We start from the raw sequence: 16,416 nt of genomic DNA, 5'->3' as shown, positions 1-16,416 counted from the left end.
GTGATAGCAACTCAACTTTGTGTTTTTCCAGTAAAAGACTCTCAAACGCAAACACAGTGATGATCCTCTATGCTGCTTTCAATACACTAATCAAAGAATGAGAATAAAGTAGATATATATGTAAATTAAGGCGATATACTCAAATAAATGATTTCTATTTTGTTTAATTAATACAGAAGACAAAACTTTATAGTCTCATATGTACAATAAATAAGAAATCATGAAATATCTGTTAAGTCAACCCCTAAATTATCATGTGGTGAATTTTCAAAGTTTCTAATCGCCAGAGTGTCGTTTAAAACTTTTAACTTAAGGACTTAAACCTCGTCTCCATCGACAGAACAGCTCCAGCCGCGTGCTGTCACTGGGCCCAGATATATATTTACAGTGTCCTTGTCAGAACACGTTCCTGCCGCCTCACTGAACAAATCTCTGCAGAATAAGAAGAATGAAGGGGTTGCCAGAGTCCAGTACATGACTCAGCAAAAGAAGGCTGTGTCCTGTGTGGTGGAATACATTGAAGGCAACACACACACCCACACAGTTGTTTTTTTATTGGAAATGATTTTATACATATTTGGTATTATTTAATAATCTGTCAGCCAGCAAGGACGAGATGTTTCATGTTGATCACCTTTTATAACATATATATACATTTTATACTTTACTGTTGAAATGCTGCTCATAAAACATGGTGTACTGTTACAGAGGACAGAAAATGCAAATGTATTCCTTTGAGCAGTGGCTACAACCTTTTTTTTTCTTGTGCATTTGTTCGGCCACTTTTTCTGTGACCTTGGCATCACTGATGCAGCAGTTGCACGAGTGCCTTGCAGAACAGGGGTTTATATATGTATGTGAAATGCTTCGTGCTTTTGGTCTCACTTCTTATGTCACGACTATGAATACTATTTAAATACAGTGAGATGATGCTGCAGCTTAATATATTGCAAACATTTACTCTGCTTTCAAACCTCAAAATTACATGACTCATCATTTCTGCAGTCCATCTGGAAGCTTTTACATTTTTGTGTTGCAGATACAGTACGTCCATGATCGGACACAATAAAGCTCCTCTACAAATGATATCTTGTTGTAAGTGAAGTTTATCAATATCACATCATACTTGTAACAGCTGTATCTACTGGTATTTTTGTGGTTGTGGAAATTTGAGATTGCATTTTTCATATATTTCAAGGTGTTCATATCTTAAATTAATAAGGACTGTCTTGTTGAGACACAATATCTCTTCTGTCAGGGAGTCGTTATCAAGATGGAGCCGGGACAGGCAACATACAGAAACCTACTGAAACACAGCCAACAGATTAAAGCACAGAACAAACAGAAACATGTGGGGAATCACAACTAAAAATGAATCACGTGAAATACAAATATTATGTTAAAAAGCTTTTTTGGTCCAGATCCAATACCTGAAAACACGTCCTTAAGAAAGGAGTAAGTCAGGTCAGGTTGTCTGGCTGCACTCCATCAGCAGTAATCACCACGTCTGAGGCTCCAGACTCTGAGGAGATGCACTGACGACTTGCCAGGGAATCGTCATTCACCTTCGCAGGCAGACGGGAGAAAGCTGAGGTCAGACAGCCCGGAGACAAGACTCCCAATGAGCACCGACAGAAACCTTGAGACGAGCAAAGCTCTGCTGATTAAAGGGTTGTGCTCTGTAAATCATGAATTAGAGCCTCGGGTGTTTTACCATCCACAGCTCTTGACTTTTTTAATTTTCGTTTGGCGTCAAACAGGGATTCATCACCTATATCTGCCTCTCCGGTGATGTGACCTTAGGGCTGGTAAGTTTCCTGGCCTGTGTGCATGGGGGTGCGACTTTTACAGTCCAGGGCAGGCACACATGAAGAAGGCTGCAAAAAGCAAATAGAGGCAAAATATGATAGAGGTGGCCATTCTTGGAAACCAGCCACTCATTTCCTGGAGTGTGAGCCGGCAGTAACTTCTCTCCCCTTGTCAGGAATGTCATTCTTCGCATGGATGGAGGAGCAGCGTGTCGTGACAATAATACCAGCACAAGAGGCTGTTATGAAGACACTACTTTGTGTTGATAAACCTAATCTGTGTTGACTGGGCCCATGGCTTCGGTTGTGATTACTAAGGTTTTCCAGGACAATGGTCAGCGTGCTTTTAAAGCCGGGGCTAAATGATCATGTGCCGCTGTCAGGGTTACATCTGGTGCCAGGTTTTCACAAACAACAGCACATGCAGAAAAATATACTCACACACACACACACACACCGTGCAAATACAAAGGCTGGCTGACACATTGGTATTGAAGTGATTCTTATCCTCTAATCTAATTACTGACCTAGTGCTAAGCTCTTTTCAGTCCGGGCAGGTGACCGGTTTCTTCTCTCTCCCTGATGGTGTCTGTGCAGGAGTGAAGAGGCTTTAGGTCGGATGTTCTCTCCTGATCGACATCGAGCGACTCACACAGTGAAGCTCGTCCTGGCATGCCGCTCTCGTGACTCATGTAGCAAAGATTATGACAGTGCATAGCTGAATGCTGTTGGATTAAAGAAAGAATTCCATGGAGACATGGCAGGTAAAAGGAGGAGGAGTCAATGGTGGCCTTGCTGAGGCCCAGTTACAGCCTGCCTGCTCTTTGACCTCACCCAGTTATCATTCATTACTCTGTGCATTTCGTCAAGAGTCCTACTTTAGTACAAATTTGATGCACTCAGCTCTGACTAATAAAATATTGCGGATATCATCTGGGCTGTCTCTCTGCCTGGTTCTTTTCCTCCTTCTGTGCGTCCTGGTTTCCTTATTTATTTCCTTTTATTTTGTGTCTTTTCCGTATTTCCCTCCTCTCTCTTCTCTACTTCAGCTAATTGTAAATCCTTAAAGTTCCAGTGTTTTGGTTATAAAATAAAGTGCATCTATCTATCTATCTATCTATCTATCTATCTATCTATCTATCTATCTATCTATCTATCTATCTATCTATCTATCTATCTATCTATCTATCTATCTATCTATCTATCTATCTATCTATCTATCTATCTATCTATCTATCTATCTATCTATCTATCTTCATATACCCCCTATTATCTACAAATATTATTTGTATTCGTTTTTTTATGTATTAAGAACACAAATACATATATATAATAATATAAGGTAACAATATTCAAAATACAGTAACATGGGCATTATATGAAAATACTTAATCATTAATTGACAAAAAATAAAAAATACGCAAGAACTTAAGAAGCATAATTAAACATTAAAATAGGTATAGGAACAAAAATAATAATTTGCTGGTTTTTAAGGTTTATTATCTCACAGTGTGCAACTATGGGGATGAATATAAATCCATGAGAATTATGAATTATAGAAAATAATCATTTACATAATCCATGTTAAAAAAACACATGAATGCTGTTGGATTAAAGAAAGAATTCCATGGAGACATGGCAGGTAAAAGGAGGAGGAGTCAATGGTGGCCTTGCTGAGGCCCATCTATCTATCTATGGGACCATGGGGATGAATATATATCCATGAGAATAATGATTTATAGAAAATAATCATTTTCATAATCCATGTTAAAAAAACACATATTGCAAAAAAAAAATGTCTATCTGATATCGATCACCGATAAACTGGATCATCGATCTTCATCCTGGATTTCATCAGCCCTGCGCCGCTGACGTCACGGCGCCGGCGTGGCCTTCACGCTGCTTCTTCTTCTTCTTTCCTCGGGAGCGCGCATCCACCGCGTCACCAGCCACTTCCGCCAGCACTAGCCAGAGTCAGCACGCCAGAGGACGCGCTTCCCGTTCAGAGCCGAGACAGGACCCGGACCAAGAGCTGCCAAACCCCGCAGAGAGACGAGCGTTTCTCCCCCGGAACAACCAACTCTGAATTCTCACTAAATATGTCTAATATCGTCTGTTGTCAAACGCCTCAGGTGAGAAGCTTTCCCTCTCTTTCCCTCTTTTCATTTTTTAATATTTTTCACCGTGTCTTTCCACGAGGTTGAACCGTTAAACATGTCGCCGGTTCCCTGCGGGTGTCCGCGCGGTGCTCGTCCCCCGGCTGGGTGCTGCATGTGCGGGTAGAATGAACCGTGGCTAACGGGGAGGAGGGGGTGAAAACTGTGGAAATGTCAATTTTTAATTCCCGCGGAGGATGTGTCACGCAAACCGCTGCTTGGTGCGTGTTCCCCGGCTACGAACCGGGACATCCAGCGCCCACTGCCCGGCTCTTACCGAAAAGGCTGTTCACTCCTCGAGGCTGTCCACCCCCTCGAACGCCTCGTCTCCCCCCGGGCAGGAGTGATTACTGTAAGCCGGTGTGAGAGCTGTCATCCCCGGCCACAGGCAGCAGGTCGCCCGCCTCGCTAGCGGGGCTACCACGCACTTGCTTCCCTCCATCCTTCCCCTTCTTCCGGGCTCATGTTCGGCTCCAGACCCAATGTCCGCCCCCGGGTTTGAGCAGCTGAAATGCGGGTACTGTCTGCGGGAGGACCGGGCTCCCGGAGGGGGGGGGGCGCCGGTTTCCTGACCCACTTTCCCCGATGGCGGGATCGTATGTGACTTCTGGCCGGGCGCCACACATCAGGGCCCCGGTACATTACCCCGGCACCAGGGGGGGAGGCAGGCGGATGAATGACATCCAGGGTACCCGGCTGTGGGACTTGCCCACTGGGGGGACGGCAGGGTGGGCGACGTAGCGTGGGTACATCCTGTCCTTTAGTCACCCTCCGCCCGGTGCCGTGCCATGTGGGCCGGTCCTGGTCGGTGCTGCTACACCATGGAAGCCAGTGTATTGATCGTGGTTGTATCGATTGTCTAGTAAAAGGGAAAGCGTCTCCCCGGTTGTTTGCGTGTCGGGTTTCTCACAGGTTTCTGCGGGTTGCCTCACACACACACACACACACACACACACACTCACACTCACACTCACACTCACACACGCTACCGGAGGATTTCGCCATTTGTGCAGTTAATCCGGTTCTGAGGAGAACAGCCACGTGGGGATTTTTCCACTTTACACACGTACGATAAACGCTTATTTAAGAATAGAGACAAATGTGCAATTACACCTTTTAATTCTTCATACACTTGAATTATCTGCTGTTACATAAACTATATTAGATAATGCACCGTTCTGATGAAGGGTGTGTGTGTATTATGTGTGTAAATGCACAACTATTAGTGTGTTCTGCCTCCTTCAGCTGTTAGTTCCTCACCCTTGTGTAATATCTGTTATATGTAGGTGGTAAATTTCCACACAGTGAATCTGGGTGAGATATCCAGCAGTTCCTCTCCTCTCCACTAGGGGGGTTGACCAGCGAGCACTGGCCTGCTCAGTGTGTCAGACCTGCACTTTTGTGTGTGACTAATCAGATGGAAAAATGGAGAGGGAAAGTACATTGAGAGCCAGCCTCTGTGACAAAGTTGTGAACAATCCGAGCCCTTTTCTCCGTCTCTCGCCTTTGTTCCGTCTCCTTCTGTTCCCTGGTTTTCAAGCGCATGCCCACATGTACACGCTTCCAGATCACAGAATCTGCTTGGCCTTTCTTCTCTATCTGCACGTGATTGGTGATGTCAACGTAAGCGACCAAAAGGGCGACCAATTCCCCTTGAAGGGCACATTTCAAAACATGCTTACCACGGCATTTTCTATGTATTTAGATATTGAATTGACTGTATGCTGGTCCAGCCTGTCATACTGGTGATAGCGTATGATTGTCTTATCAGAGGCTGATTATTTAATCAATTACTGGCAGCAGCTCTGTATTAAGAATAATTTAGTGATCTGAGGGTGTGGTCTGCCTTGCGGTGTGTGTGTTTGTTTTAGTGTTAGCTGGAGAGATGAGAAGGGAACCAGGCAACAGGCAAGTGTGCTGGACCCAACCATGTGGAGGAGGTGAACATTTCAGTCTTCACATGCAGTTTTCTGCCCAGATGTTGCATAACCACTCAAAAGTGGGTCAGTGTTCCCTCAATCCATACACAGACGGGGTGAATTATAGATGTCGTTGGCAGGATGTGCAAGAGGGTGCTCTATGTCGTTGCTGAAGAAAAAAACTAAAAACATTTAAAATCACACGTACTTAAACAATAATATAGACAACGGAGGATGAGACGGCAAACTGTTGCCTCTGAAAGCAAACATGCAGTTGAGAGGATGTGACTGTTTACCCGATACTCAAAACTCTCCTGCTACTATAACTAACGCAACAGTATATTTGAGCAAGTTAAGGAAGACAAGTTATTTAATTTAACTGGAAACACAAATATGGCCCTTGTAGCCTCTGGATCCATCTTCATGTCATTTATCTCCGTGTGGTGTCTTCATCTTTGTCGGACACATCTCTGTGGGAAGTCATGCAGTCAGAGTTTGAAACGACCTGTCAGTCTCTCATGGTATGGGATTAGTAGTCGTCTGTATTACAATTCCTTACCTAACATTTACCTGTCATACCGCACATTATTCTCTTCTCTTTGGATACGAACCTGTCAAACCAAACTCGATACCTGTCTTCACTGCTACGTTGACTTCAGTCAGGTAGTGCAGGATATTTTTTAAGGGTAAGGCCAGACATTTTTCAAAGCTTGTTTTATTCCCTCAAGACTGATTCTCCGTTCATCCTCTCCTTGTACATTCTGTCCTTTCTACTTTCTGATTTGCATAGTGCTGTGTAATAGTCAAAGGGGGGGGGGGGGGGGCAAATTAGTCAAATGCAATCTGAGGCTGAACAGGCCAATCTCAACATAATTCCTCTTTTCCTGCTGTTTCTTGGCTTATGATTATTAAATTCACTTGGTGCCTTGTACTTATGCTTTTTAAATATCAGAGGTGTTGGTTTCAGATGATTAGCATGGCATTGTGATTTCCTTGCTCAACTCGTTACTTGGCGCCTTGTCAAAGTATGCTGTTGTGGTGGTTGTTGTTGTTGTAAGGGTTATCTGGAAGTACCGATGATGCTTTGAAATTATTTGTTACCTGAAAACAAAAGTTAAGAGAAATATTATTTTAGTAAACAAGTGTCCAACTGAATGTAGAGAAGACAGTTATTATTTCTCTAAAACATCAAATAGAATACTTGTTTGTCTGTTTCAAGGTCCGTCTCTTACAACGTCTGTACTTGTTAGCAGATAACACTGCACCTGGACTTGAATCTGTTTATATATAAAGCTCAAACAAGATATCACCTTAATAATTCAAATATTTTTTATATTCTCTCAAATGCTGCCTTTTGAGAACAAGACTTTTAGCCGTCATTATTGTCAAGTACTATAAGCTCTGCAAAGAAACTAGTATATTCTTTGTGGAAATTCTTGCACAGTGGTTCACACGTTGGTATGTGAAATCTGACAAAAGCTAGAATGACAAGTACATTACATGTGCACAATGGAGTTAATAACAGCTTTTTAAAATATAGTTGGAAGCACATACAAGTTGGACAAGTCGTACCCAGAAAGCCTCATCACGTGTTCAGTGGATACAGTTTCAGACTGTGGGGCAACTGCTGTGGTCCGTCTTGTCCCCTCTCCCCATCTGAGATGGTAATAGATCTGTTTGAATAGCATTTCAATATTTTACTGAGCTTCAGATCACATATGGAATAATTATGTTTTGGTTAAGCCTCAAATTGCCTCACTTGAGAAGCTTTCATTGGTACAAGTGAGACTTGTGTGCTCTTGTCCGGCTCAGCATTATGGCGAGTGATATTTATACATGATCTTGATCTGTGGTATAAAATGTCCTGAGATGGAAAGTTATGAGATGCTCTCTATTGCATGTGATGTGCTACCATGGGTGGGGCTTGTGGGACGGGGCTCCATGAAAAATGGAGTACCTTGGTTGGCCAACCAGAATTCATAGTGCAGCGATGCAGTTGCATAAGACCATCACCAAATGGCTGTCAGTGGAAACGCTGTCACAAGTGGCTCCCCCCTGCGTTTTCCTTTTAGGTTAGTGTTTATAGTCCTATAGGGAGGAGCCAGCCAACCGGGGGGTTGTCATATAAGATAGGGTTTGAGTGGCCTCACCACAGACAGGAGAGACGGAGCTGAAGGCATGAGACACATTTAACTGTCTTGCTTGGCCGCGTGGGACGAAGCAGCAGGTGTGGAAATTTAAATTACCAAATGGATAGTGTTACAAGGGAGTAGTAACGAAGCATGGGCTAAGCTACTAAAACTGGATTTTCTGTTTTCTTCCTGGACAAGGTCATCTGCCGTTGAATTTTGAATGCATGTGAGGAATATGGAAACATTGTGAGGTCTACCGCATGTTTGGAAAATGTTTGGCTTGTGATAAAGACCCTGGATGAGTAAAAAAGGAGGACGGGCCGTGTTCTCTTCTGCCATGAATGAACTGAGTCATGCAAGCATTACTCGAGTGCCAAGAATAGGCTGCATTGATTTGAAAATAAACTGTTTGTCCCTTTTCCCTCTAAGAAGAATTAACAATACTCATGTCCCTTTTCTTCTTTTTTTTCTTCTCCCTAGGTTATAATGTATGACCAACACAGAATAAGTAAAACTCTATAGCCAACGGGATACCGAGGACTTGATTACAGTCGCTTCAAGCCTGATAGTTTGTCCGTGCGGCTGCTCCCCCTCTCCCTGCTGATCACACCAGTGTTGTCAACTGGCATTTCTTCTACTCCAATCCCTCTCCGCGGGTGAAGAAGACTTGGTTCCACTCTCAGTCTGCTTTGCCTACCTTTGGTTCCTGTTCTACTCTCCGCAGTAGTGCTTCCCTGGATTTGCATTATTCTCTATTAGGTAAGGCCATGACTAATGCATATGACAGATTATAGTCCACAATGAACATTACAGGCCCCTAATCCTAATCCTCTCACTGGTCATCAATTAATAAAGCCAGCTATTAACAGTGTTGCACAGCTGACAGCATGTAGGAAAGAGCAGAGAAGAAAAGCATGCTGGGTATTATTTCTTTATGTCTAAAAATCTATTTATCTTTAACTTTTCCTCTTCAGGTACACAATCAAAATTCACCAAGATGATTCCAAACGGTTATTTGATCTTTGAGGATGAGAGTTTCCTGGATTCCACCGTGGCCAAAATGAACGCTCTGAGAAAGAGTGGTCAGTTCTGTGATGTCAGACTTCAGGTACGGTTTAATACAAACACACATGGGCATAGGCCGGCATGCACTCACATGTGGGTCATTGCACTTCTGTGAAGCATAAAGACTTGAGTAGCAAGTGGGTACAGCAGAGGATAAAATTATAGATTTGTTTTATTTAGTTGGAAATTCATGACATGTCAATCTGAATGTGCATTTATGTTTTTTTTAGTTAAAGAAATATCCAACTTAGCTCCCTGCATGATGAATATTTTGTTAGATTGTTCCAGATGAGTCATGCCAAATGTACATACTCTAAAAAAAGAATGTAGAAACAAAAATGTTCCCCTTTGTTTCCATTGCTTGTAAAACTTAAGGGTGAGAACCTGTTTCCACAATAGACCTCTTTGAAACACTTGCAGCCAAACAGAAGTTACTTGATATTCTTACAGACCCTAGCCTTAGGGTATCTATTGCCTCATAGTTTTTAAATATTAAGATGTTTAACTATTGATCATGTTTAGTTTTTTTTTTTTACAGACATTCCCCACTACCAATCAATACTATATTTCTTTGGTTGCTTTTGACCCTAAAACACTGATCTCGATATGTTTACCATCAGTTGTCTACCTTAAGCACACATATACTCTCCTGTAAAACATTCATTGAAATGTTCCTCTTGTCCTTTGTGCAGGTGTGTGGTCACGAGCTGATGGCTCACCGTGCTGTGCTGGCTTGCTGCAGTCCCTACCTGTTTGAGATCTTTAATAGTGACATTGAGTCTCATGGAGTATCACATGTCACCTTTGAGGACTTGGACCCAGAGGCTGTGGAGATCTTGCTCAACTATGCCTACACTGCCCAGTTAGTAGCTCCCTTGACCTTTTTACCTCTGAACCTATCACTGCAAAACATTTGAAAAATGATTAACAATGTCGTCTTCTTGTCTCTTTGTTTTCTCTGTGGAAAACAGACTTAAGGCGGACAAAGAGCTGGTCAAGGAAGTTTATTCTGCAGCCAAACGGTTCAAGATGGAGCGAGTCAAACAGGTATGGAGATATTCGTTTGCCTCTTGGCGAACCCAGCACTCAAACCTGTGATTAACTTGATCCTTCAAAATGTAGAAATGAGACATGTCATTTTCTCCAATATCTCCCACTCACTCCTCAGATTTGTGGGGACTACCTGTTGTCTAAGATGGATGCCCAGAATGCCATTTCCTTTCGGAACTTTGCCAGCTCCATGGGAGATGGCAGAGTTTTGGCCAAGGTGGACGCTTTCATCCAAGACCATATGCTGGAAGTGTCCGAACAAGAGGACTTCCTCAAACTCCCCCGCCTCAAGGTACAAGCTTTAACTTTCACTTGTGCAATGATGGTTTAAAGATTTCTGTCCAAGTATTTAACAGTCAGTGTTGATGTCCTGAAGCCATGAAGCCGTTTGCTGAGGGCAGACGTCTGTTCTAGCCCCCCCTTTATCCAGCATTGGAGGTCTTGGGTTGAATGACAAACACTGGATTAAGCTTTGTATTTTTAACCTTTCTGACTTTGACTATGAGATTAACAATACTTACAGTATGAGGTGTGCTTCTTTTAGATTTCCCCACTGCTAAAACCAGCTGAGACTGTATTAAGGCTAGGCTGCTTACACACTTGCAATAGTAAGGTCTAGAGTGGGAGGGTTACACTGAAGGTTTTTGTTGAACGTGAGTTAAGTCTCTGGTTCAGGGCTGTACAGGTCACCCACATTAAGTCCATTAATGCATTCCTTTCATTTTGTAGCAGGAGCTGACTGGCTTCAATGACAACAACATAATATGATACCAACCGATTGTTGTAAAATTAAAAGTAAATATTTCTAAGGCTCAGGTAAATTGATAATCAACTTGTAAGATCAAGTTTTTCTGTGAGCAGAAATGGGCCAATGGTATTGATTTCCTCATTTATGCATCTAGTTTGTTCCTGCAGTGAATGCATCTAACTCTGGTTTCATCCCCTGTGTGTGTTTATAGTTAGAAGTAATGCTAGAAGACAACCTGACCCTGCCCAGCAATGGCAAGCTCTACTCGAAGGTGCTGAACTGGGTGCAGCGGAGCCTGTGGGAGAATGGAGACCAACTGGAACGACTGATGGAGGAGGTCAGTAGCCGGCTACGCAGCCAAACTCTCAGAACGATCTTCATTCCTAACCTGCCCCCCTGCCCCCTCCCCTCTCTCCGACTCCTCCTGTTTTTGACATTAAGAAGTCATCAAGGGGGCTGAAGTAGAACTGGCATGCTGTTGTCATGCTGCTATGTCAGGATTGTTCTTTTTTCCCTCTGATTTGTTGAGGTTTTTGCAGTAAGAAACTCTGTACCCCTGACCCATACTACAAATTAGAGGTGAGCCGAAAAAGAGCCGCTGTCTGCTCTCGTTTTTTGTTTCCACTGTTCTCTTTTGGGTATGTGGTTGTTTTTTACATACAAGCCCAGCGGAGTGGTACAGTGCTCTTCTCTTCTGAACTGCAAAAAACACAGGTTCTCTAAGGTCTGACCCTTGATTCTGCTGTCTCACTGCCACTTTACTATCTGAACAGGTGCGCGTTTGTTGCTCCAGCACTAACAGGCATTCCTCCCCATTGATTTATCTCTCCTGTAGGTTTATTAGCAGCAGCAGGGGACCCGACTGAGGAGCCAGGACTGAGCCACCAGGGTAATGAGTCAGAGCAAGGAGAGGGAGGGGAGGAGCACTACTGCCTCTCAGCAGCCTCTCTTTGCAGCCAGCACTGTGCTCCCTCCCATCTGCCCATGTCACACTTAGAGATGCAACCCATTTCTGCATTTAAAAGAAAACATTACATCACTTTAGCAACAAATCCATCCAACTGAATATCTTTTAGCTGCACATTACAGTACTTGCTAATTCAGGCCAATCGTTCAAATTGTAAGTTCACTCAAATTGGGCATTACGCAGAAAACCGCATTGCACATAGAGCTAGTATACGTCATTAAACTTCTCACAGCTTTATACAACTTTAGCTTTCTCTTTTTTTTTTAAACATTGGCCACTAAGACGATCCACTTCAAGCAGTTTCATTTTGTCGGCAGCACATGTGTTCTTACGCCTCGTGGAATTTAAATGGGATAAAGGTCTAGCTTGATCGTTTCTACATCACTCTTAAGTCATCTGGATTTGACTGCACATTGTGGCAGCCATCACTATGACCAACTACTTCAGCTAGAGGACCGGTTTCCGACAGCAGAGGTGGAAGGAGGGCCACGTGCAGCCCCTCCTCCTCTTCATTCTTCACAGAAGATTTTTCCAGATGCAGCCTTTCTTCACCAGATCCCTTCCTCTTTTTTAGATGCAAAGGAAAGGAAAGTCACAATCTGATGCCTTCTTGAGCTCAAACACTAAACCCACTCTATGCAGTGGCACCAGGGGCGTGTGTGTCTTTTTTTTGTAAGGGACGCTTTGCATTCAAGAGCGTGATGATCCAGGCCATCGTCCCTTCCCCCTCCTCCTGTTCACAGCACTGCCCGCCCTCCCTTCCTCCTCCTCCTCCCCCCCTCCCCTTCTCTACTGGGGTTCTCAGTGTGTTGCCATGGAGACAGCCACATAGGTGTGTTGTTCCTGTCTGTGTTGCAGGTGCAAATGCTGTACTACTCACCTGACCATAAGCTGGTGGATGGAGGGCTGGTGATTGAGGGGCACAGTGAGGTGTTTGGTAGCGAGGAGGACCAACTTCAGTTTGTGCAGGTACACAACAGCAACTTGTGCCTGGCTTCACTGTGTCACACTTTAACTTGGCAGTGTGTAGCTCTACTGTGCAGCTCGGCTAATTTATTACCACAATGTCAGTAAATTAGCAAGAAATTAGCTATGATGCCTGCCTGGCTATGTTGAGCATTTATTACAGCCCTAGTTAGATTGTAAAGATAACTTCAACCAGTGAAGTATAAGCAGTTTAATATGTGCTGTTAGATCTGATCTGCAGCCTGGACCGAGGATGTAGTTTGAAGTTGGGTTATGGGTTCAGATGGCTTGTGATTTCTCAGTGCATACCTAATGTAGCTTCACTATGTCACGTCTACATCAGAGCAGCTGGATCAAAGTATAGGTTGGGTGTGATTGGTTGGTGTTGGCCACGGGTGGGCCTGTGGTGCAAGCTTGGCTTCTGTAGCTGCACTGTGCATTTGCAGAAGAAACCGGTCCGAGAGAGCACCCAGAGGCCGATGAGCTGCAGCTCCTCAGGAAGCCTGTCGCCCTCCAGCCAAGCAGCGAACGCCCCCAAACCGACCATCAGGAGAGAGTGGAAGTACATCGCCTCGGAGAAGACCACAAGTAAGTGTTTGTGAATTACTTTCATAAAGTCTTATAGATGCTGCACGATCAGGATCTGTGAAATATAAAAGTCTGGTAGTTTCAACTTCATACCGAACAACTTTACTTAAAAGGACATCACATCTTTTATGCTGTGTTGAGGAATTTTATGTATAAATTTGTGTCTATTATCTGTCTCGTGATCAAACAGACCTGAACTGAGACGACACATATTTTGTTTTTGAAAAAACCTTGGAACAAATGTGTTTTAATCCCTGTGGACTTTAAACATGTGGCAGTTTTTCTTGTTTTGATATGTACATATTACTCAATTTAAAATATTTGCTTCTCCAAGATCAGTCTCAAAACCTTTTTCCCTCCGGTGACTTTAACGATGTTGAATGTTCCCTCCAGACAACACCCACCTGTGTCTGGCTGTGCTGGACAGCGTGCTGTGTGTGATCTTCCTGCACGGCCGCAGCAGCCCTCAGACGTCTCCCTCTGCCACCCCCTGTCTGATGAAGAGCCTCAGCTTCGAGGCCCAGCCCGAGGAGCTGGAGGAGCAGCCGCTCTCTCCCATGCATTACGCTCGCTCGGGCCTGGGCACCGCAGCTCTGAATGGAAGAGTCATCGCAGCAGGTTGGTGCCGAACAGGATTTTAAACAAACAGGATGTAACCATGCCTGGAGTATTAATTATTAGACCTATTAGGAGTTTGGTCTTTTTATGATTGAGAGCTACACGAAAGAAACTATGAGATTAGGACTGAACTTAATGTTAATATACTCATATAACTGACGAGTTGTGATTTAGGCGATCGTGCATTCTGTTTAAATATGTGGAGAAATGGTAAAAATAATTAAAAGCAAGGTAAAAAATACTATGAGCTAGGTCTGATGATGGTGAACTTGCAGGAGGCTACAACAGGGAGGAGTGTCTGAGGACTGTGGAGTGTTACAACCCCAAAGAGGACCGCTGGACCTTCATCGCTCCCATGCGGACTCCGAGGGCTCGATTCCAGATGGCTGTTCTCATGGTACCGTTCAGCAGTCGCAGTTTATCTCAGATTTATTAAGTGTCCATATATACGCCAACAAAACATGTAACGAGTTGATAAGAGCGAGGTTTATGTATCACCTACTGATTTGTTGATTTGCTGGTCTCACAGGGTCAGCTGTATGTGATCGGAGGTTCCAATGGACATTCTGACGAGCTGAGCTCTGGGGAGACGTACGACCCACACGCTGATGAGTGGGTTCAAGTTCCAGAGCTGAGGACCAACCGCTGCAACGCAGGTCAGTCCCTCCTACAGCAAATCACTTCCTGATGGTTCCGTGTATTATCTGTAAAAAACGGGATGCCTCTTAGGTAATGAACCAGTTTAGCTCATCCCTGTCTTCTGTTTTCAAGGTGTCTGCTCCTTGAACAACAAACTCTATGTTGTGGGAGGGTCGGACCCCTGTGGGCAGAAGGGCCTGAAGAACTGTGATGCATTTGAACCTGTGACCAAGACCTGGTCCAACTGTGCCTCCCTCAACATCAGTACGTGTCCTCACAGTCCCACAGACACTCGGCACTACCTCACATTATGGACGATATAAGTGGAGCTCTTGTAGTCTGTGAAACTGAATTACTGGATCAGAGAGCTTTATGTTCAATGAGAATAAGAATCTTCAGTCTTGTGATAGATGCTTCCTGAGGAGAACCTTGTATTCATTAAGAAACTTTGCTTTCAGGGAGGCACCAGGCAGCAGTGTGTGAGCTGGAGGGCTTCATGTATGTGATCGGTGGAGCGGAGTCGTGGAACTGCCTGAACACTGTGGAACGCTACAACCCCGAGAACAACACCTGGACCCTGATCGCCCCCATGAACGTGGCGCGCAGGGGAGCCGCCGTGGCCGTCCATGAAGGTAAGACCACCACCACAAGCATTTCTCAGGCACTAATGCAAACGAAATCAGGATAGAAAAACACTTGAGGGCTTAAACCTTTGACTTCTATTGTAAATCATTGCTTTCGCCCTGAGGTGACGGCTGCTTGTTTTCCAGTCGGATCCAGTTTCCAAAGAAGGGCAATGATTTACATTAAAAGCCAAATGTTTAAGCCATAGTCGTATTTCTATCTGCTTTAGAGGCTGAAAACTAAAGGTTCCTGAGGTGCGTCTTGAAAAAGTCGGTCTGAATCTTCCAAGTAGTTATTTTTGGTGTAATGTGTTTTTCTTCCTAGTAAAAAGCTGTACTCTGCATCAGACCTTCAGTATTTTTTTTTTTTTTTTTTTTGTGGGCTAAAACCAACAAAGCCAATGAAATCAGATTGCGTTTCAACTTCCTGACATGAATTTCATTGAACCACAACACAGGTTAAAATAAACATCTTTTGTAGAATATCACTGTCATTTCTCTGATGCTGAAGTTTCTCTCTCTCTCTCTCTCTCTCTCTCTCCAGGCAAATTGTTTGTCATCGGCGGCTTCGATGGCTCTCACGCTCTCCGCTGCGTGGAGGTGTACGACCCCTCCCGTAACGAGTGGAGGATGCTGGGTAGCATGACGTGCTCGCGCAGCAACGCCGGCGTGGCCATCCTCGGCGAAACCATCTACGCCGTGGGCGGCTTCAACGGCAACGAGTTCCTCAACTCGATGGAGGTGTACAACCCGGAGACGGACGAGTGGAACGACTGCGCCAAGACCCTGACTCCCCTCTCCGAGTGAGGGAGGGAGGGAGAGAGAGAGAGAGAGACGGGGGTTGGAGGGTTTCACAGTGCTTCACCTTTTCCCAAACTAACAGGCTTAGTGACGTAATCGTGTTTCGTGATGTTCTGTGTGTGTATGAGTGGATGGGTGGGGGTGGGGGGTCTTCAGTGAAGACTACTTGGCAGATGGGGAGGGGGGGTGGGAGGGTTGTTGCCCACAGCGACATGACGCCTTTGCATATTGCATACAATGTTTTCTTTTCTTTTCGTGCTGTATATATATATTTTTTTTCTTTCTCATTATTTGTCCTATGCCAACATTTAACACACATTTAGTGCTTTTCTTTTC

General features: G+C 44.2%; 1 protein-coding gene across 1 annotated transcript; it reads left to right on the top strand.

Moving 5' to 3' along the window:
- The first annotated feature begins 8,594 nt into the window (after nucleotides 1-8,594).
- ivns1abpa (influenza virus NS1A binding protein a) lies at nucleotides 8,595-16,215 on the top strand. The gene is made up of 14 exons (XM_061077611.1): nucleotides 8,595-8,774; nucleotides 8,990-9,123; nucleotides 9,773-9,942; nucleotides 10,052-10,127; nucleotides 10,249-10,422; nucleotides 11,090-11,215; nucleotides 12,704-12,814; nucleotides 13,258-13,399; nucleotides 13,793-14,017; nucleotides 14,293-14,414; nucleotides 14,547-14,673; nucleotides 14,789-14,920; nucleotides 15,115-15,288; nucleotides 15,824-16,215. The coding sequence occupies exons 2-14, from the start codon at nucleotides 9,013-9,015 to the stop codon at nucleotides 16,084-16,086; spliced, it is 1,953 nt and encodes a 650-aa protein (XP_060933594.1). The 5' UTR covers nucleotides 8,595-8,774; nucleotides 8,990-9,012; the 3' UTR covers nucleotides 16,087-16,215.
- Nucleotides 16,216-16,416: the final 201 nt, after the last annotated feature.

The sequence above is a fragment of the Limanda limanda genome, chromosome 9 (genome assembly GCF_963576545.1).
Source record: "Limanda limanda chromosome 9, fLimLim1.1, whole genome shotgun sequence".
Lineage (NCBI taxonomy): Eukaryota > Metazoa > Chordata > Actinopteri > Pleuronectiformes > Pleuronectidae > Limanda > Limanda limanda.
Note: the sequence above shows the minus strand (reverse complement) of the source record. Positions and strands in the feature narration are given on the sequence as shown.